Source organism: Neophocaena asiaeorientalis, unplaced genomic scaffold (genome assembly GCF_003031525.2).
Source record: "Neophocaena asiaeorientalis asiaeorientalis breed wild unplaced genomic scaffold, Neophocaena_asiaeorientalis_V1.1 scaffold91, whole genome shotgun sequence".
Taxonomy (NCBI): Eukaryota; Metazoa; Chordata; class Mammalia; order Artiodactyla; family Phocoenidae; genus Neophocaena; species Neophocaena asiaeorientalis.
In genome coordinates, this window is record NW_020173198.1 from 4880524 (window position 1) to 4901755 (window position 21232).

At 45.0% G+C, this 21232-nt stretch overlaps 1 protein-coding gene across 7 annotated transcripts in view; it reads right to left on the reverse strand.

Moving 5' to 3' along the window:
- SLC5A11 (solute carrier family 5 member 11) overlaps positions 1-21232 on the reverse strand; it is a 51643-nt gene that overhangs the window by 9571 nt on the left and 20840 nt on the right. For all 7 annotated transcript variants that reach the window (XM_024744659.1, XM_024744657.1, XM_024744656.1 and 4 more), the window contains exons 6-10: positions 13685-13789; positions 12450-12555; positions 9692-9772; positions 5946-6151; positions 1669-1804 (exon numbers count right to left, since the gene is read on the reverse strand). In XM_024744659.1, coding sequence (XP_024600427.1) covers positions 1669-1804; positions 5946-6151; positions 9692-9772; positions 12450-12555; positions 13685-13789 — 634 coding nt within the window. The remainder of the gene's footprint in view (positions 1-1668; positions 1805-5945; positions 6152-9691; positions 9773-12449; positions 12556-13684; positions 13790-21232) is intronic.

Consider the following 21232-nt stretch of genomic DNA (forward strand, 5'->3'; position numbering starts at 1 on the left):
GCCAGGGAATTCCCTGATTTCTTTACCTATAAATGAAAATAACAATAGTACCTATCTCATAAGGTCCTTTTGAGGAATCAATGAGATAAAACATGTATAGAATAATAAAAGTGGCATGTTTACCATGTGCCAGGGACTGTTTTAAGCCTTAGGAAATATTATCCCCATTTTACAAGTGAGGAAACAGAAGCACTTAACAGAAATTAAGTGACTTATTCAAGGTCACAGGAGCCAGGAAGTGTCAGAGCCAAGGTTCAGGCAAGGCATTTCAGATCAGTGTTCATATTCATAACCGCCCCACTCTTCTGCAAAGCTCCTCACACGGGGACTGGCCCTTAGCACAATGAATGTTGGTTGCTTTAAGCCACTTTCTTTGTTCATATGTCGCCTTGCCCCTTAGCTGTATATTTTCCATCAAGTCACCATAAAACCAAGATCCCAGTTCTTATCCTCATCTGGGATTTTTCAAGCCTTGTGCCGCTTCCCTGGAAAGAGGACCGATGGCTCTGGGTTCGTCATCCATCAGGGCTGGAGAAGCGCAATCCCAGCATCTGGCACCACGGACGGCTCCCCATCCTTTCTCTTCCCCAAGTCCTTCCACCTAATCCATAGTTCTAAATAATTTTGACAAAACTTCTGGACTGGGGCTTCCCTGGTGGCGCAGTGGTTGAGAGTCTGCCTGATAATGCAGGGGACACGGGTTCGAGCCCTGGTCTGGGAAGATCCCACATGCTGCGGAGCAACTAGCCCCGTGAGCCACAACTACTGAGCCTGCGCGTCTGCAGCCTGTGCTCCGCAACAAGAGAGGCCGCGATAGTGAGAGGCCCGCGCACTGCGATGAAGAGTGGCCCCCGCTTGCAGCAACTAGAGAAAGCCCTCGCACAGGAACGAAGACCCAACACAGCCCAAAATAAATAAATTAATTAATTAATTTAAACAAAAACAAAAAACTTCTGGACTAACCATTTCATCCTACCCTTTCTTTACCCCTGCAACGTCATGTAAGATAAGGCATAGGGGAGGGAGATTTCTGCCCGTTTGAGTTAATAACAGCTTGGGTCAATACAGGGTTAAACTTAATGAGGCAGAAAGGAGGTTTCTTCCACGCAGATCACCAGTTCCTGACATCACAGTGACTCCCAATAACATCCCCCACCCCTAGTCCTGTTTAATCCCCATGCTGCAAACCTCATCCCTCTACCAAGTTTAAAAAAAAAGAAAAAAAGGCTAAGACAGATACTCTAGAGGTTTTGATATCCCTGATTTTGTTAAGAAAAGGAACCCCCAAAGGGTTCTATTGGGCCGAAGTTGCCAAACCACTGGGTTCAAACATTGAAGTGTGAGGGGAGCCCTCACATGAGATTTCAGGGAGCTGACATCTGGAACCATGAGATTTTAGCCTAGTTTGTGGTTTCAGAAAATACATAGTTGAGGCGAGGCCCCAGATAGTTCTCCATTTGATTTGGCCTGAGACATTAATAGGACGTCCTCATTGAACCAATATTGGGAAACAGCACTGAGTTAGTAGTTGCCGGGATGGAGACACCTCAGCTGAATCGCCAGGAAGGGACTCCAGCTGCATTCTTGAGGGGCAGTCAGTAAGATGTTCAGAACACTTCACAGGGTCTGAGACTCACAGACAACCTCTCCTCCCAACTGTCTTCTTACCTGGAAAGAGGACACGGCTGACCATACCAGGGAACACCATGATGAAAAGGGGCAGGACCTTCAGGTATGCGGCCATCAGAGAGCCTCCTTTGGCATGGGACAGGTTCTTGGCAGCCAGAGTCCGCTGAACAATCACCTGGAAAACAGTGGTGTGGTTGGAAGTTGAGATAGATTTCTCTTAAGGCCAACTAGGTGCGCATGGCTTCTTTGTAGGCATAGTAGACCCAGGAGCTCGGTTTGCCTGCCTTCTCTAAGGAAACATCTCTCCTATTCTCAATCCCTGTGATCCAGTGGTCCAGTTGGGGTAGCTATACCAAGGCAGAGAAATCAAGAACGGGAAGGAGGATAGAAGAGGAATGCAAATACTTTGCTAGGAGTGATGAGTTAAGAGAAAGAGAGGATCTGAGATATTGCTACCAACAGGATTGGCATGTCTGGACTTGTAGTTACTGCATACGGTGTGCCTAGGTCTTATCCTGACCCCCTTCTCTCTGTTGGGTGGCATAAGGTAGGTCTTGTTAAGATTTATCCACTTAGAACAGATTGGTGGTTGCCAGAGACAAAGGGTGGCAGGTGGGCAAAATGGATGAAGGGGATGGGAAAGTATAAATTTCAGTTATAAAATAAATAAGTCCTAGGGATGTAGTATACAGCATGGTGACTATAGTTAATAATACTGGATTGCATATTTTTAAGTTGTCAAGAGAATAGATCTTAAAAGTTCTCATCACACACAAAAAAGGTCTCGTCACAAGAAAAAAATTGTATCAATAACTGATGGTGATGAATATTAGCTAGATTTATTTTGGTGATGATTTTGCAATATCGAGTAACTGAAACGATTTATCCACTCAAAGGGAATGACATGTTCTAGAGTGTTTTCTGAGTAGAAGACTGGTCTCCCAAAATCCTGCTCCAGGCTTCAGATTGAATCTACATGAACTCAGAACTTTCTCTACTATTTCCTTAGGCTTTGGATCTTGAAGCATCTGGAGAAGTTGCAGAGGCCTTGGTGAGTTACTAGAGCCTTTATGAGTTGGTTCAGTGAACTGTGGACAAGAGGAGTGAAATGCCATTACCATTATGGTGCTGTGGTGAGCAGGACAAAGTGGGAATTCTTCCCATTTTTTTAAATAATGTTCATCAACGGCATAGGCTTCCCAGAGCATCCTGCTGTTTCTTTTGAAACCCATTCCCTCTCCACAAGGCTACCCTGTCATCTTGGGCACGGAATCTGCCTGATCCAGGGGTAGGCACCTGACTCACCCCATGCCAATCAGAGCCCTTACACAGGGTATTTGGATTTGGGACTTGGAGAGTTGTCAGTCTCTCTGCAGTTGGTCTGCAGTGAGAGACCATGAAGTCAGCAGGTAAGAGAGAAAGACAATGGAGAAAGAAACCAGAAAAACTTCCAGCACTTTCTGAAGGCTAGTTCAGCTTCCTGCCGTTCGTATTCCATGAGCTAATAAATCCCCTACCCTTTTCCTAAGCTGGTTTAAATTTGATTATTCTTTCTGTGACTTGCAACCAAGTGTACCCTCACCTGCACAGATTATTATTATTGGTTTGGATGTTGTCAGTGAAAGACTCTAAAACGTGGCATCAGCTTATTTGTGGAAAGATGAAGGAGCAGTGAGGATCCCTCTATCCAGAGCTGGGAAGTCAGCTGTTTAACTGTTACCTGTCATTTATCAGGACTCCAAACACACACCTACTGGGCTTTCTAGAACACTTAACAATGTGATAGTTACATGGAACGATACAGCAACTATAGAATACTTTTTACTGCTTCATTAAGGTGCCAAGAAGAGGCATGCAAGCTTCAGTCCTTGTCGGTCCATCTGGAAGCAGAGAGGAAAGAATTTAGAGCTTTGGAAAACCAAGCCCTTTCGACAGGAGCTCCAAAGCTGTGACTGAGCAGAATGCTGGCTTTTATTCCCATGAAGCGGAGCCTCCAGCTGAGTAAGTTTTAAGAGACTTCTGCTGCTCAAAACCCCACAAGCCCCGGGAAGAGCGTGTCGCCCTGTACGGCAACCCCCGGACCCAAGTAATGGAGCGTGACTCATAGGAATGTTATGAAAATCAATGAGTTAACATATAGGAAATGCTTATATCAGTCACTGGTAGATGGTCCAGCATCAATCAGTGTTTGTGTCATTACGATTATCGATTGTGATTTACCTCTTCCGTCTCTGCCCGGGAAGATTAGGAACACGCCCCCAGTCAGTGAACAGTGAAGGCTGCTTTGTCTTTCTCCTGCTCTGAAATGAGCTACGTAGGGCAGCACCAGCCCAAGGGACTAACACAGTCTTTGGACTCAAAAGAATTCAGCTCAGCAGCCGCAAAACCAGAAGTCGTGGGGGCCAAGGAGGGCTTGGGTTTCTGGCCCCTCTGGCCCTGCCTGCCCTTTGGAAGAAGATCAAGTCATCCTGGATTAATTAAGTCCCCAGGCTCTTGAACAATGCGAGGTGGGTTGGAGGTGGGCTTCAAGGGTTGCACACTGGAATCCCAGCTAGTAAGGGTGTGAGGCATCTCAAGGAAATATTTGTATAGATTAATAAATATAAGCTGTTGAACCATGTCAAGACCAGTAGCATGAAACCATAGCAAAGGGCTTCCCTGGTGGCGCAGTGGTTGAGAGTCCGCCTGCCAATGCAGGGGACACGGGTTCGTGCCCCGGTCCGGGAGGATCCCACATGCCGCGGAGCGGCTGGGCCCGTGAGCCATGGCCGCTGAGCCTGCGCGTCCAGAGCCTGTGCTCCACGACGGGAGAGGCCACAACAGTGAGAGGCCCACGTACCGCAAAAAAAAAAAAACAAAAAAAATAGCAAAAATGTAAATGTTGTAAACAGTTTATTAAATGAGCCTGCAACAAAAAAGACTATGAGCAAATTCCTAATGCTCCCCTTTTTCACAATTATTAGTAACCCCGCTAATGAGGAAACAGAGGCTCAGAGATCTTAGACGGTGTGCCAAGGTTATGCCACCTGAACTTGATTCCAGGTCTGTTAAGGTTAAAGCCCAGGCTGTTAGCCTCTGTCTGAGCTGTCTCCCAGGGTCTCTCCAGCCTGAGACTTGCTAAGGAAGAGGAGGGGTGCTCTCTCTTAAAGGGGCAGTATTGCACCCATCTCTAGCTCTTGGTTTCTAGCTCTTCACTCAGGAGTTCTGACCCTTGGGGTGACCTGGGTTCACTCTCTGCAGTGTCCCCTCCATCAATTCAGTGGCCCGACTCCATGATCATTATTTTATTTAAAGTCTCATCAGCCCTGAATATGAAATAGGGCTTCCAAAATGGCACACAGATCTCTGACCATTAATGTAATGGAAAAAGCCATTTCAACAGATGATATATTCACAGGGTTTGAAACCTGAGAAAGTATAAACAGGTGTGCAGTGAAATGGCTTCCATCCATCCTGGCACATCTGCCCACCTCCCTGCCCACAGGTAACTGCTCTTAGTTTTATATACATCCATCCGGAGTTTCCTTCAGCACATACAAGCAAATGCAAATAAGGATTCTATCCCCCCACACACACCTTTTAACACAAAAGGGCTTATTATACACACCACAGTGCCTTTTGCTTTTCTCATTTCTTTCTTCACACCAGTTATATATTTGCTTTAAGGGCTTTGCTTTGGCAGGTCCCTCTGCCTAAAACTCTCCTCCCCAACAATCACCAGAGCCCACTCACTCTCCTTAGCTCAGAGGTCACTTCTCAACCATGACTCCCCTAATCACTCTATTTTAGATGACACTCCCACACCCTCCATTTCCACCACCCCCGCCTCTGCTTGTTTTTTTTTTTTTTAATGACAGTTATCACCTTTTAACGTTCCCCATAATTTATTTATTGCCTGTCTACCTCCACCAGAAGAAGGTGAGCTCCAAGAGCCTGTTTGATTTGTTTACTTGTGATTTCCAAGTGGCTGGCACATAGAGGACACCTAGTGAGTATTTGTGGAGCAAATAATACCTATACCAGTTTTAACCTCTCTTTAAAATGTTTCATCTCTCTTGCTTACTGGATCCTTCCAGACACCCAGCAGGATGTATCAAGCTTTCCCCTTTGCAAATATCAGTAGCTTTGGATTTGCTGTGACATGAATAAGAATAAGAAGATAACACGTAGAGCAGTAGAGAGAAAGAAGTTCTCAAGGATGTTTGGGGAGAAACGCAAATAAGAGAACAGATAGCGGGAGAAAAGAACCCAGCCTCCAGATACTCCAAGGAAGGAAGCGTCCCCGAGAGCAGCTTTCTCAGCCTGCTGCCCTGTACCTGATCGGTGCACCAGTACCAGAGGGATGGGATGGACATTCCAAATAGGATCCCAGGCCACGGGAGATCAGATGTCAGTGGGTCTCGGAAAATATGGAAGGCATCTTCCCGGGGCAGCCCGCAGCTGTTGTTCCCACTCCGGTTGCTGGCCACAGCCAAGAAGTATTTCTCTTCCAGGCCTTCCAACCCGCCGACTGCAGCAAAACCTAGTATTCAGAGGAAACCCAAATTTGCCAGGCACTCAGACTGATCCACAGCAACTCATGAGGGGATGGCTGGAGATTGGTGAAATCCTACTTAGAACAGAGATACCAAGGAAAGTTAGTTGACTTAAAGGTTCTTCGTCTTTTTTTTTTTTTTCATGCCCTTGGTAGTGACTATGGATGGCTTCTCAGAATAATATTCCTAAATATACAATACAAAATACATAGATTGTAAAGAAAACCAAATATGTTGAAAGCACCCATCAAACCATAAAAACTCTGATGTAGTAATTTATTTATTTGCTCCATTAAGTAGAAAGACCCCACACTGGGTCAAATAACAATTTCGTTTTAAAATAACCATGGACACAGTGTTGCAATATATCAGAAGCAACTGTAAAAACATTTGGATAAAAACCTCGGGGGGGGGGCTTCCCTGGTGGCGCAGTGATTGAGAGTCTGCCTGCTAATGCAGGGGACATGGGTTCGTGCCCCGGTCCGGGAGGATCCCACATGCCGCGGAGCGGCTGGGCCCGTGAGCCATGGCTGCTGAGCCTGTGCGTCTGGAGAGACCACAGCAACCTGTGGTTTGTTGCCTACACTAATCATTGAAAGATGCTAATATGAAAATAGAGATGAATTTCTTTCCCACCCAAGATTCACAAAACCCATGAATTCTGTCCAGGTTAAGAAAGCCTGCCTTAAGGAAACATTCTTTCACCTCTGAACTTCTTCTCAGCTACTCTCAATTCATGGTATCACAAGAGTGGTCCAAGTAACTTATGGCCTTGAGCAAGTCACTTCCCTGTCTGAGATTCGGTTTCCTCATCTGCAGGTGGGGATAATGTAGCACCAACCTCATAGGGCTGGAGAAAGACAGTGAGAAAATGCACATAAAATGCACAGCATCTGGCACAAACGTGTGTTGTCCTTAAAAAATAATAAAGCACTGCAATTTGCAGATAATTTGCTTCTTTTCATTAATTGAAAAGATTCAAGGTTATCCCCAAAATAACATTGCTCTCACTGGATTACGTTCTGGAAGGTTGTGTTTGTCTTTTTGTTGTTGTTTTGTCTTTTTCTTGTGTTTTATTTTTGGTGTTTTGTTTGTTTCTTTGTGTTTTGGCATGGAAGAGAAGGGGTTGGTGTTACTACTTGAGTAGGAATGATACGTAATCTGCAGCCTGGCTTATTTTTGCTGAAGGTTGTGGTGAACAGTGGCTACTGGGGGAAAAATATTGTGATGATAAATTTTTGTCATGCTTTTTTTTCCCTGAAAAATTATTTTGTGGTAGTGGGAGGGAGGGAAGTTTTATTAATAATTGGACCTGCCCATCTGAGTGTGTAAAGCACATACATATAGATAATAGCAGGTAGAAAGGCTGAGAAAAGAATCACCCCAGGATGGGTGAAAATAAAGTAGGCAGAGCATCGTAAACTTTAATGTACACACGAATCGCCTGGGAACCATTAAAAAGCATATCCTGATTCAGCAAGTCTGCAGTGGTGCCTGGGATTCTGCCCTTCTAATGGGCTCCCAGTTGACACTGATGCTGCTGGTCCCTGGACCACAGTCTGAGTAGCACCCATGTAGGAGACATCAGGGTACCAAATGAAATTTGGAATCCTTTTGGTATAAAGGAAAGTGGGGGATCTTGATTTCAGTCACTTTAATAAGCTCCATTTTAGGTCAGTTTTTCAGTTTCTCTTTTTTGTTTGTTTTTTGGGTTTTTTTTTTTGCGATATGTGGGCCTCCCGCTGTTGTGGCTTCTCCCGTTGCGGAGCACAGGCTCCGGACACGCAGGCTCAACAGCCATGGCTCACGGGCCCAGCCGCTCCACGGCATGTGGGATCTTCCCGGACCGGGGCACGAACCTGCGTCCCCTGCATCGGCAGGCAGGAAGGCACAATGTTAAGGTAAAAATTCCTGCCTATACTCTTTGACTCCTGCTCTTAGACTCTTCCCACAAAAGTTATTACCACATTATCTCCCCACTATTATCAACAGGGAGTATGATGGGGAAGGAAGGGTATGAGATCTGAAGTCAGTCTGACTGGGTTTGAATCCTGGCTTTGAATTCTAACTTTGTGACCTTGAGCTAACAGTTGGTGCCTTAATTTTCTCATCCAACAAAAGGGGTAAAAATAATACTGATATCATTGGGTTGTTATGAGCATTAAATGATAAAACATCTGGATCACTAGTGTTTTAATAGGTATTCATTTATGAACTTTTAATTTTGAGATAATTATAGACATACAGAAGAGTTGTATAAGTAGTACAGAGAGTTCCCATACACCTTCTCCTAGTGTCACTGTCTTACATAAGCAAAGTACAGTTACAGAAACTAAGAAATTAACATTGGTGCCTTACTATTAACTACAGTATGGGCTGTTCAATTTGCACCACTGATGTTCTTTTTCTCTTCTGGGATCTAATCCAGGATCCCACACTGTGTTTATTTATGTTTCCTCCTTTCTCTGTAGTTCCTCAGTCTTTCCTTATTTTTCATGTCCTTGATACTTTTGAAGAATACTGGTCATTGTAGTGTGTAAAATGTCCCTTAATTTGGGTTTGCCTGATGTTTATTTACGATGAAGTTGAGGTTATATATTTTGGCAAGAATGGCACAGAGGTGATGCTGTGTCCTTCTCAATGTACCATATCAGGAGCTACATACTGGTATGTCTGATTACTGTAATATCAGTTAATATGCCTTGATCGCTTAGTTACAGTGGCACATGCCATGTTTCTCCACTGTAAAGTGGCTATATTGCCCTTTGTAATTAATAAATATTTTGGACGTGATACTTTGAGACCAAGCATATATCTTATTTCTTCATAAACTCTCATGCGCTGACTTCAGCATTTATCATTGGATCTTGTCTATAGCAATTATGACTGTGATGTTCTAATAGTGATATTCTATTTCCCTCAGTCTGTCTTCATTTATTAATTGGAATTCTCCTGTAAGGAAGAGTTTTCCTTTTGCCCCCTTTTATTTGTTTATTTAATTATTTATCCACGTCAACATAGGAGGATCTATTAACTTTTCCTTAAAAAACAGTAAGTTTCCTGGGCTTCCCTGGTGGCGCAGCGGTTGAGAATCTGCCTGCCAATGCAGGGGACACCGGTTCGAGCCCTGGTCAGGGAAGATCCCACATGCCGCGGAGCAACTAGCCCCGTGAGCCACAATTACTGAGCCTGTGCGTCTGGAGCCTGTGCTCCGCAACAAGAGAGGCCACGATAGTGAGAGGCCCGCACACCGCGATGAGGAGTGGCCCCCACTTGCCGCAACTAGAGAAAGCCCTTGGTAGAGAAACGAAGACCCAACACAGCCAAAAATAAATAAATAAAAAAAAAAAAAAAAAAAAAAAAAAAAAAAACAGTAAGTTTCCATGATACGCACAGCTCTCTTCCAGCTAAAATGACCATGCCTCAAGCAGGAATCCCCAGCTGGGTTTGAAACAGTGATGAAAGCAGATGTCCATGCTTGAGAGAGGTGCTGTCATCCACCCAAATGACCCTGGCACCCCACTTACTGTAGCCCATCAGGGTGAGCGCTCCTATAAGCATGATCAGAGTCTGGAGAGCATCCGTGTAGATCACAGCAGCCAGGCCACCTAGTGGGAAGATGAGCACTGAGGTGAGGGTCAGGTACTCTGGGGGAGAGGAGTTACTTGGGTGCCAGAGGCAATTTGGAATTTCAAGACCTGACGGGGGAGAGTTCCTAGTGTTGATTGTTTGCAAAGATGGCCACAGTATCTCCTTCCCAGGTGCCTGCCCATTTAGTAATGTGGCCTTGCTGCTCCTTTCACGTTGAGGTGAAGATTTCTCTTCTTCTTAAATATGGTTTGGCCGAATGACTTGCTTTAACCAATAGATACGGTGGAAGTGATGTTGTGCAGCTCCAAGTCTGGTCCTCAAGAGGCCTGCAGTTCCTGCTCTTGTTCTTGTGTTGCCCCGAGAACACTGTGCTTCTTTAAGAAGCCCAGTCTAGCCTCATGGAGCATGAAGGGCCACCTGGAAGGAAAGCCCAGCTGACAGTCAAGCTAACCACCAGCCACCTGAGTGAGACCATGTTGTTCCACCCAGCTGTTCCAGGTACCATCTAACTAGTATAATTCAACCGAGCCAGGTGAGACCAGCAGAAGAACCACCCAGGCAACGCATGGAATGAATTGTGGGCGGAAATAAACCATTAACTCCCTAATGGGGGGTAGGTGGTTAGTTACACAGTAATTTCTAACTGACATGGGAAGTGATGCTTGGGCCATGGTCCCCAAGCTCTGAAGACCTTTAAACATTGGAAAGAGGATGTGAGTACTAGGTATTCAGAGTCTAATAGGCTTCCCAAAGAGGGTCACAGTGGTTGGCCTCAGTGGATTCTTATTGGTCTTGCCACCTAGAAAAATCTTTGTAATGACAATCATGGTAGCAAATCCATCAGCATCTGGACAAAACAATCTTTCCAGTCTCTTCCCTATCCCTTTCTCCTTCCTCTTTCCCTACAGAGAAGGGACACTTATCTGACATGAACAGATTTACTCATGGGTAAAGTCACAGGACACTAAAAAAGCCAAACAGACATTCATGTGGGTGTGTTGTTCTGTGATTCCTTCTTCTTTGCCCCAGGAATAGGGTCATCTCACAAATGGAGAGAGAACTGGCTTAGCATCTGGCCCCAGTTCTCTGCTGGCCCCACTCAGGCAATTAGTCAGCCTGAGTGTGGTGAGATCCTGAAGACTGATACCACTGAAACCCACCCACGTCTCTATACTAATGTTTATTGGGCATTTATCACTTACCAGGCACTGCATCTAGTGTTTTATTCAATCACTCACCAAACATCTGGTGAGCGCCCAACCTAGTTCTACGTGGTAGGGATACAGAGGCAAACAAAACAGCATGTTGCCTGTCTCCTCGGAGCTTCTAGTCTAATGGGGAAGACATCCCCAAACAGAGAGATAGATTGGCAATTGCGACTAAACCTTTCCTTTCCCTGTGCCCCAGACACGTGGCTTCTGTTAGCGCTGAAAACTCAGCCCAGATCTTTCTGCATCAGCGGGCTTTTGTATTTCTGAGAACTGGTCACTCTTCTGTCCAGAGCCTCCAGTGGTGTTCCACGGCATTTGGGACTAAATCCAGGCTCATCTGATTTCCTTTGAGGCTCCGGTGCCTGCCCTTTCCTCCACTCCTGTCTCCTCCCATCAGGGCTGCAGCACAGCCAATGCCGGCGTCACCACTGTCACTCCAGCTTGTATGAGTGGCCTCCTCCACAGCTAGACAGGACTCAGCCTCAACACATGTGCTCGCTCAGCTTCAGCCACCCTGACCCCCTTTCTACTCCTCAAACAAACAACACGGGTTCTCATGTCAGAGTCTTCCCTCTATCTCATTTAAATCTGGTCCACATATCACCTTAGAGAGGCCTTGCCTGAACGTTGGATGGAAAAGAATCCTCCCACCATTATTCCCCATCTTGTTATAACAGTATACTCTGACATCACTATTGGCTTCCTTGTTCATTGTCTGTCTCCCCTTCCCCACCAGAATGTAAGTTCTTTTGGAGTAAAGATTTTTTCTGTCATGGGAATTCCCTGGTGGTCCAGTGGTTAGGACTGGGTGCTTTCAATGCCGTGAGCCCGGGTTCAATCCCTGGTTGGGGGACTAAGATCCCACAAGCTGCACGGCCAAAAAAAAAAAAAAGATTTTGTCTATCTTGTTGACTGCTATGCCCCATTTCCTAGCACGATGCCTGGCATATAGTAGGTGATACATAGATAGATATAGATAATTTGTGGAATGAATTACACCAAGAGGAGGCAGAGAAGGATGAAACTGGAACAGAAGATGAGAAGGTGAATATTCGAAAGCAGATACATGTCCAGGTGCTGCACTCCACCAGCCACTCTTCTGGGATGCGGGTCTGAGGGGGAAAGCTGAGGCTCCCGGGCCTCAGGCTCCAGAATTGCAGTGGTTTATGGTCTAGCTTTGTATAGTGTGTGTGAATATACATGCTCAGCAGTTAGTAGGTTCTAACGAATAGTTCTTGAATAAATAAATGGAAAATAGCTTTATGCAGTTGTGGTCCCTTTAAAAATCCTCCCTTATATCAGGCATCCCTCTTCCTTTGGACGATGACCAAGAGAAATCATATTATCTGGGGTGATGGACTGAGGGTTCATGAAGACATGGTCTTAGCACACTGGAACATCAGAAGACGAGCCAGGAAAAGACAGGGTGGCCCACAGCCCCTGCCCACCACCTCTCCCAGAATCACCCCTTGTTCAGTCGTACCTGCAACAGTGTATAGAGCTGTGATGGCCAGCAGCCCGACTATGGCCAGGTAGAGATTTAGGCGCAAAGACTGCTGAATGAAGATGGCACCTGCATACATGTCTACCTGGAGAGACATGAAGTTGACGGGTGAATGAATGGATGGACGTTTTAGCACAGTTTCCCCAGGCTCAGACCCTAGTCTTGATTCTGGCAAACACAGAAACATCATATGACGTCCTTTCTTCATCTCTTCCTAGATCAGGGGTCTCAAACGGGAGCCCTGCGGGTGACTATGTTTGAGGCCCCTTCACCGGGCTAATACAAGCGCCTCAGTCGTCTTCCTGATTCTATTCTTGATCTGCCTACTCTCCATCCTCCACACTGCAGCCTTTATCAAATACCATCATGATCATCTCATCCTCATCAAAACTCTTCAGTAGCTCCCTACTGCCCCCAAGATGATGCTCAAATAAGTTAGAGCTGTATACCAGCCCCTCCATGGTTTGCCTGCCACTTGACCTCATTTTCTTGACTCACTTCATGCTCCCAGACGCACTGAAATATACCCGTTTTCTTATTTTGTCCAGCCCTCTGGAATGCCAATCCCCCTTTCTCTGCATCCTCTCTACATCCTTCTCAGATGTAACTTTCCTCGGGAAGGTTGCCCCACATCTGTAGCTTCCCACCAGAATGAGAGCGAGCATTGTCCTTCTGCCTTTCACATCTGGAGCTGGCCCAGAGTCAGTTATGGTTGTTTGAATTGAATGGGAATTCCTCTGCCCACCCCCCTCCCCCACATAGGACAAGGTTTCCCCCAGCTCCAGATGGAAGAGAAGAGGGCATCGGTGTGAGTCAGGCTGAGCAGCACGTACCGGAGGCTGCAAAGTACCTGCTCTGGCTGCTTTCCAGAAGACCTGCCCATCCAAACGTCAGGGTGGGGCAGGCTCAGTGGGCCATCAGCACATATGATCAATAGTTGATAACTGCCTGATCCCAGGAGGAAGATGACAGACCCACCTGAGGGCTCTCAGAGTCCCATTCAGCGATGGGCGCCATCCCAAGATGTTGCTGAAGAAGCTTTGGCAGGAGAAGGGGGAGGAGTCCTTTCCTCTACCTTTTTTCTGTACTTCCTCTGCCCCAGCTTAGCCTTTGCCCCCACCCCTCCCAACATTCCTTGAACCTCCCAGAAGCTTCCTCAATAGGGGAGGGACACCACCAGCTGAGCTTCTCACCAGGCTGTGTCCCCACCTTACCGAGATCTTGGTGAAGATGTAGATAAACAGGTAGAGCACAGCCAGGATGATGGGGATCCTGTTGCCGCCAAAGCGTTTCCTTAGGTATTCTGGCATCGTGGTGACCTGGGGACCAGAGTTGAGATTTTGCCACCCAACAGCCCTTCTTCCCCCTCCCCCCTTCTCCCCGAACTCAGAAGCACAGATGGTCTTCTTGGGATTCTCAATGGGAGACTTAAAAGAGAGGAGAAAATGGAACAAAGGGGTAGGGTGAGGATGGACTGGGGTTCTGTGCAGAGTTAGGTACCCAACTACCATATATCCCAAATGTATACGCCACCCCAATTTTTGCCCTCTCCTGTGTTATTAATGTTATTACATAAAACTTATTAATATAGATGTTACTATTATAAAACTTAATGTTTTTCTTTAAACCAACTCATGTTTATATTGAAGTAAACTTATCTAAAAAGAAAACTTCAAATCACCACTGTAAATGAAATATCAATCCTAAACTTAAGGGAACCAGCAAAAATATGCACATGGATAATAAAATCACTCATTCATGTTCTATTCTTCCCTGGCAACTTCTTCTTGCACACCAAAAACCCTGGACCGAGAGCTTACTCATTCAAAAGAAGTCAGGAAAAGTGTTGAACAGGTGTTAAATGCTCACTAACACCAACATGAGACTTCACCCTTGAGCTCATTGAAAGATGATGGAAGAGGAAATAATTTCGCCAGGTGATTCAGGGTAGTTGGCTCCATGTCTAACACCTAAACTCATCTCAAGCACCTCCATTTGTCCATGTTCTAACCTTTGGGGAAGTTGCTCTCATGTAACCCTTCAGCCACGTTACCAGGAGCAGAGAATCCAGAGACAGCAGAGAAACCAGGGAAGCACTGAATTAGGTCCAGATGGGTGGGCCAAAGCTAGGTGCCATTACCATATAAGGCACCCCAGGGGCTGAGCCATACCGAGGAGAACCATTATTTGGGTGGCACTTTGGGGATAGCATGTCCTTGCCCAGTCTCCTCACTCTACCCGCAGACTTGGGGGTTGAGACAATGCCATGTCTAGACAATGGAACCTCAAATGCACAACTGTTCTTCCATGAGGTCCCGGATGTTGGATGGGAAAAGACAGAGTAATGATTATGCTTGCAGCCCCTCGTCCAGGCTGTTGCTGCTTGGGTGTTCCTTAGTCTAACCCAGGGAGTAGACTAATGGGTACCCGATCATGAGCTGATAAATGGCAAACCATCCATCCCAAGGTCAGATTGTGAAGGTAGAAGAAGCTGGGAGTGGAGACTGGGAGAGACTGGATGGCCAGACTTGATTCAAGAATGGTAAGTTGTTGGGGCTTCCCTGGTGGCACAGTGGTTGACAGTCCGCCTGCCGATGCAGGGGACATGGGTTCATGCCCTGGTCCAGGAAGGTCCCACATGCCGCAGAGCGTCTGGGCCTGTGAATCATGGCTGCTAAGCCTGCGTGTCTGGAGCCTGTGCTCCGCGACGGGAGAGGCCACAACAGTGAGAGGCCCGTGTACCACAAAAAAAAAAAAAAAAAGAATGGTAAGTTGTTAATAGTAGAATCTGGGTACAGTATTCAAGACTATAAGAGTGTCCAGTGTCAAATTATTTCAACACTGATGTAGGTTTGAAATTTTTTTCATAATAAAATATTGGCCAAAAAAATTGAACTCTAGGAATAAATAGACACCTTAAAATTAAAAAAAAAAAAAAGAAGCATCTCTTTCCTCCCCCTCTCCCCAAAAGGGCAACTCGGGATTCTGACCCTCATGAGTGGCTTGCCTCAACCCTCCGATTTGTTGCAAGGCAAACACAGCAGGGATTTTCCAGAAGCACATTGCACTGAGCTCTGACACTCTATCAGGGAATAACACACGGAAAGATTCAATCAAACCATATTGAATGGACACACTCTTGGTGATGGTATGAAAGCTAATTAGAGAGAGCGCATGAGAACTTCAGCCCATTCAGATAAGTGGACCAAGGAAGATGCTGCTCAAGAGGATTCACTATCTCGTCTGTGAATGACAGCCACCAGCTGGTCTTGTTGGGGAGCAAGACTCTTATCATTGGCTGACAGATTTTTTTTTTTTTTTTTTTTTTTGGGTATCTCAACCACTGCGCCACCAGGGAAGCCCAGGACTGACAGCTTTTATCATCAGTTGACCCCCATTACGATCTAGAGAGCCGCACAGCCTGCCACATGCAGGAAGTTTCTGATGAGCTAAGAAAGGAAGGAGGCGTGAAAGTCATCAGAAGGCGAGCAGTTACTGGTATCTAGAAATCAAACTCTGGGGAGAAATGTGAAGCTTGCTGACAGACGGGAGGCAGAACCTAGGCTGTTTGTCATAAAGTAGCTAAGAAGGCAATTTGCCATCAAGCGAGGTTGAGAGAGACAGAGACAGAGAGGTGAATGACTGTTAACACAGGAACCACCCTCTGAGTGTTGCTGGGTGAATGTTAACAGGAAATAAACGCAGCCAATGACGACTGCCCTGAGAGGGGACCGCCCAAGTGCCTTGGTCTGGTGGTTCCTCATCTCCTGGGGGTGCAGGGCAGTGAGGGAACTTCAGCATCTCTCTTACTCTCCCTTGAATCACGTCCAGACAGCCACGCTCAGTCCTCATGTAAAACCCCTCCCTCTTCCTCGGAAACCCATGCCATCCGGCCATAGCAACTTCTGCCCACCCCAAGCCTCCCAGGAACACTGTCCAGCAGCCAATGAGAATTCAGCTCCTTCACTGTCTTCCCCTCTTTCTAGACTTTCCCTGAGTCTGGAAGCAGCTTCAAGGACAGTGACGAGCACCCACTGGGACATCTTGTACAGTGTCTTTGTTTAACCCCAACAGATGGGCATTTCCACTCCAGCAACCCATTTCTCTGGCCAGCATCCAAACCTCGTCATCTCCAGGACCCCATTCACCTCCGATACCCCAAATTTTCATCAGTGCAACCCTTCCGTTTGCCCACTCTGATGACCCCGGCTTTGGGACCTGACCAAGACTTTCAGTCCCTAATTGGTGCCTCTTCTTTTGGGTGTCAGCTCATCCTTCATTTCACTTCCTTCTGAAATCATGGACCCCGCTACTGAGCAATTTCAACAAATATTTTTCAAATACCTACTATGTATCAGGCACTGTTCTAGACACTGGGAGAAAACAGAGATAGTTCTTGCCCTCCTGGAGCTTACAATCTAATGGGAGAGACACACAGTCTAGTGCAGTGGCTCTCAATGGAAGGAAGAGATTTCATACCTCCCCAGGGAACATTTGGCAATGTCGGGAGACACCGCAGCTGCCACAGTTTGGGGGGTGCTATTGACATCTAGTGGATAGAGATCAGGGACGTTGCAAACATCCTACAATGAACAGACTACCCCTCACACACGCATAAAAACACACAACAAAGAATTATCCTGCCCCAAATGTTACTACTGCTGATGTTGAGAAAGTATAATGGGAAAAACACACAGTCTAATGGGAGGGCGTATTCATTTAATAATCACACAAGCAAAGGCAAAACGGCAACTGTGGCGAACACAATGAAGGAGGAGACGTCACCTAATCAGAGAGGTCAGAAAGGGCTTCCTGGAGGAATAGTTGCTTGAAGTAGGATTTGGATAGATGATAGGAGTTAACCGAATCACAAAGGAAAAGGAAAACTTTCCAGCAAGAGGGGAAAGCACTGTAAAGGGCTGGGGAAGTAGAGAGCCTGGTAAGGATGAGGAACTGTTAGACCAGTGCCTGGAATGCAGTTGGCATTCAGCTCAATAAATGCTTCTTCAATGAACAAATAAATGAATGAACTGACAGGAGTAAACTGGTGGTTAGAGAGTAGGGTGGGCCTCTAAAGAGTAGAGGTCATTTTCCATATTCATAAGTAAAACTGGTCTGTAATTTTCTTGATGGGTCATATTGGCGTTATCCTATTCTCAAAATATGGTAGACCAAAATTACTTCTAGGTGGATAATTGACTTAAATGGGAAAAGTTCTAGAAGGTAATATAGGAGAATATCTTTATGACTTTAGAGTAGGAAATATTTTTTAATAAGACATAAAAGATAGTAATTAAGGAAAAATGATAAATGGAACTACATTAAAACTAAGATCTGTTAAAGGGAACCCTCCTACACTGTTGGTTGGAATGTAAGTTGGTGTAGCCACTATGGAAAACAGTATGGAGGTTTCTTAAAAAAATAAAAATGGAGTTGCCATATGATCCAACAATCCCACTCCTGGGTGTATATCCGGACAAAACTCTAATTCAAAAAGATACATGGGGACTTCCCTGGTGGTCCAGTGGTTAAGAATCTGCCTTCCAATGCAGGGGACGCAGGTTCGATCCCTGGCCAGGGAACTAAGATCCCCCATACAATGGGGCAGCTAAGCCCATGCACTGCAAGTACTGAGCCCGCGTGCTCTAGAGTCCATGCACCACAACTAGAGAGAAGCTCGCGCACCACAACGAAAGATCCTACATGCTGTGACGAAGACCCAACACAGCCAAGTAAATAAATAAATATTAAAACAAAACAAAACCAAAAAGATACATGCACCCCAAGTTCATAGCAGCACTATTCATAATAGCCAAAACATGGAAACAACCTAAATGCCCATCAACAGATGAATGGAGAAAGAAAGACAAATACTATACAATATCACTTATATGTGGAATCTAAAATATGACACAAATGAACACATCTACGAAACAGAAATAGACTCACAGACATAGAGAACAGACTTGTGGTTGCCAAGGGGGTGGGGGGTGCAGGAGGGATGGATCGGGAATTTGGGATTAGCAGATGCAAACTATTATATATATAGAATGGATAAACAACATGGTCCTGCTGTAGAGCACAGGGAACTCTATTCAATATCCTGTGATACACCATAATGGAAAAGAATATGAAAAAGCATGTATATATATGTATAACTGAATCACTCTGCTGTACAGCAGAAATTAACACAGCATTGTAAATCAACTATACTTGAATAAAATAACTTTTTAAAACATCTAAGATCTGTTCATCAAAAAACACCATTAAGAGAGTTAAAAGGCAAACCACAGAGTAAGTGGGGAAAAGATATTTGCAACACATATAATCACCCTAAGGGTTTGTTTCCAGAATGTATAAAGAGCTTCTATCAGTAAGAATAAGCTATATAACATAATAGAAAAGTTGGCAAAAGTCCTAGACAAGTTACTTCCCTAAAGAGAAAGTTCAAATGGCCAGAAAATATATAAACAGAATTTTCAGTGGGAAGAACAGTGAGTGGGACGTCCCTGGTGATCCAGTGGTTAAGAATCCACGTTCGGGCTTCCCTGGTGGCGCAGTGATTGAAAGTCCGCCTGCCGATGCAGGGGACACGTGTTTGTGCCCCCGTCCGGGAAGATCCCACATGCCGCGGAGCGGCTGGGCCCGTGAGCCATGACTGCTGAGCCTGCGCGTCCGGAGCCTGTGCTCCGCAATGGGAGAGGCCACAACAGTGAGAGGCCCGCGTATCGCAAAAAAAAAAAAAAAAAAGTGTTCATAGCAGCATTGTCCATCATAGGCTAACATTAGGAGCAACCTTGTTTAGGTGCATCAGGACATGTATAAAAATGTTCACAGCAGCGTTGTCTATCACAGGCCAACATTAGGAACAACCTAAATGCCCACGAACAAAAGAATAGACAAATATATTGGGGTATAGTCATACTACAGGATACTACATAGCAATGGAAATGAACACACCAGCTACATGCAAGGAAAGAATGTAACCCCCCCAATTCTATGTATATTTCATTCCAGAAAAGTACAATTAAACCATCTTGTTTAGGTATATGCCCAATTAAAACTGTGAAGAAAAGTAAAGAAGGGAGTCCAATGAAAGTCACTGTGAAAGGAAGGCATCTGTGATCTGCTAAAGGCAGGTGGGGGAGTGTTATATTTTGTGTCTTTTGGACGCCCCATGCAGCATGTGGAACTTCCCCGACCTGGGATTGAACCCGTGCCCCCTGCAGTGGAAGCACGGAGTCTTAACCACTGGACCGCCAGGGAAGTCCCTGTTTTGTGTCTTGATCTGGGTGTTCATTTTACAGTAGTTTGTTAAGCTGTACATTTGTGCTTTACCACTTTGCTCTGTGTTTATTTTATTGCCCAATAAAAATAGATTGGGTACTTTTTATCTTTTTTCAGCACTCTGGCATTTATTATCTAATATGGGCTTAATCTTCTCTCTGAATAAGATGTTGCCCAAAGAATGTGTCTAGAGTCACAGGAATTTTTTATTGAACAACAGAGCTTGGAGATCCTTTCACAGCAGCACAACTCTGTCCGTTTCAGCCCTTTTCGCAGCATAATATCCACAGTACAGATGCCCAGTCCCCTAATGAGCGATACTGGGGTTGTCCACAGGTTTTTCTATTACAAACTATAGAAGTCATTTCAAATCTTCATGCCTCTTATTAACTTTCGACCACACAAATTCCTTCCTCATTCAGCAAATGACACTGTCTTCTACTTCCCAGAGAAAATGGAAACCATCAGCTGAGAACGTCTGGCCACTCTACCTATGAATTAACCTACATCTCCACCATCCTTTACTCTTTCCTGTACTAGGTGCTCAAGAAATATCTGCTGATGCTTTGGCCCAGAGATCCTCAGTCCCAGTCAGTGTTGTTCTATCCCAGAGATTTTGTCTATGTGGGAGCTAATCACAGGTGGGTATGGGCAGAACCAGGTCCCTAGTCACCAAAAACCATGCTTTTAGACTATTATCTCCAAGTGAGGTTATTTATCCCTACATCACTGCCCTTTGCATAAGGTTGCACTACTTCTGCTACGGAGTGATTTTTTTTTTTCAATGATTTCTCTGATCATTAAGTAGTTCTTTCTACTTTGTGTATTTTTTTTAATTTCTGTAATAAAAAGTTAAAATCAGTTATTGCTTGATGAATAACACTATGATATTGTATGATATCTTGCCCTGTGTAGTAGAATGTCTAAAATAGAATTAAGTCTAGATGGTATGAATGACAGAAAGCTGTCAGTAAGATCACAGGTGATTTTTAAGTTTATTTTTTTATTTTATTTTTTGGCTGCACTGCACAGCATGTGGGATCCTAGTTCCCCCACCAGGGATCGAACCTGTGCCCCCTGTATTGGAAGCATGCAGTCTTAACCACTGGATTGCCAGGGAAGTCCCTAGAAGTGATTTTTTTAACTTATTTTTCAAAAAGTCTAAAGCAGCATTATTTTGTAACAAAAATTTTGACATATCACATCAGCCAGAAATAACTCAATAATTATGGTTTTGGGTACAAAGGAAGAAAAAAAATCACTGAATCGCGCGCACGCACGCGCGCGCGCGTGTGTGTGTGTGTGTGTGTATGTTAAAAGCAGTAATATGTTGTGGCTTAAACATTTAGAAAAGACTGTGATTTTTACATTTGTGTTTTGGCATTAAAAAAATTTTTTGAGCCTACGTTTCTTCCAGCTTCTGAAAGCCCCTGCCCCCCATGTATCTTTTTTTTTTTTTTTTTTTCCCCATGTAT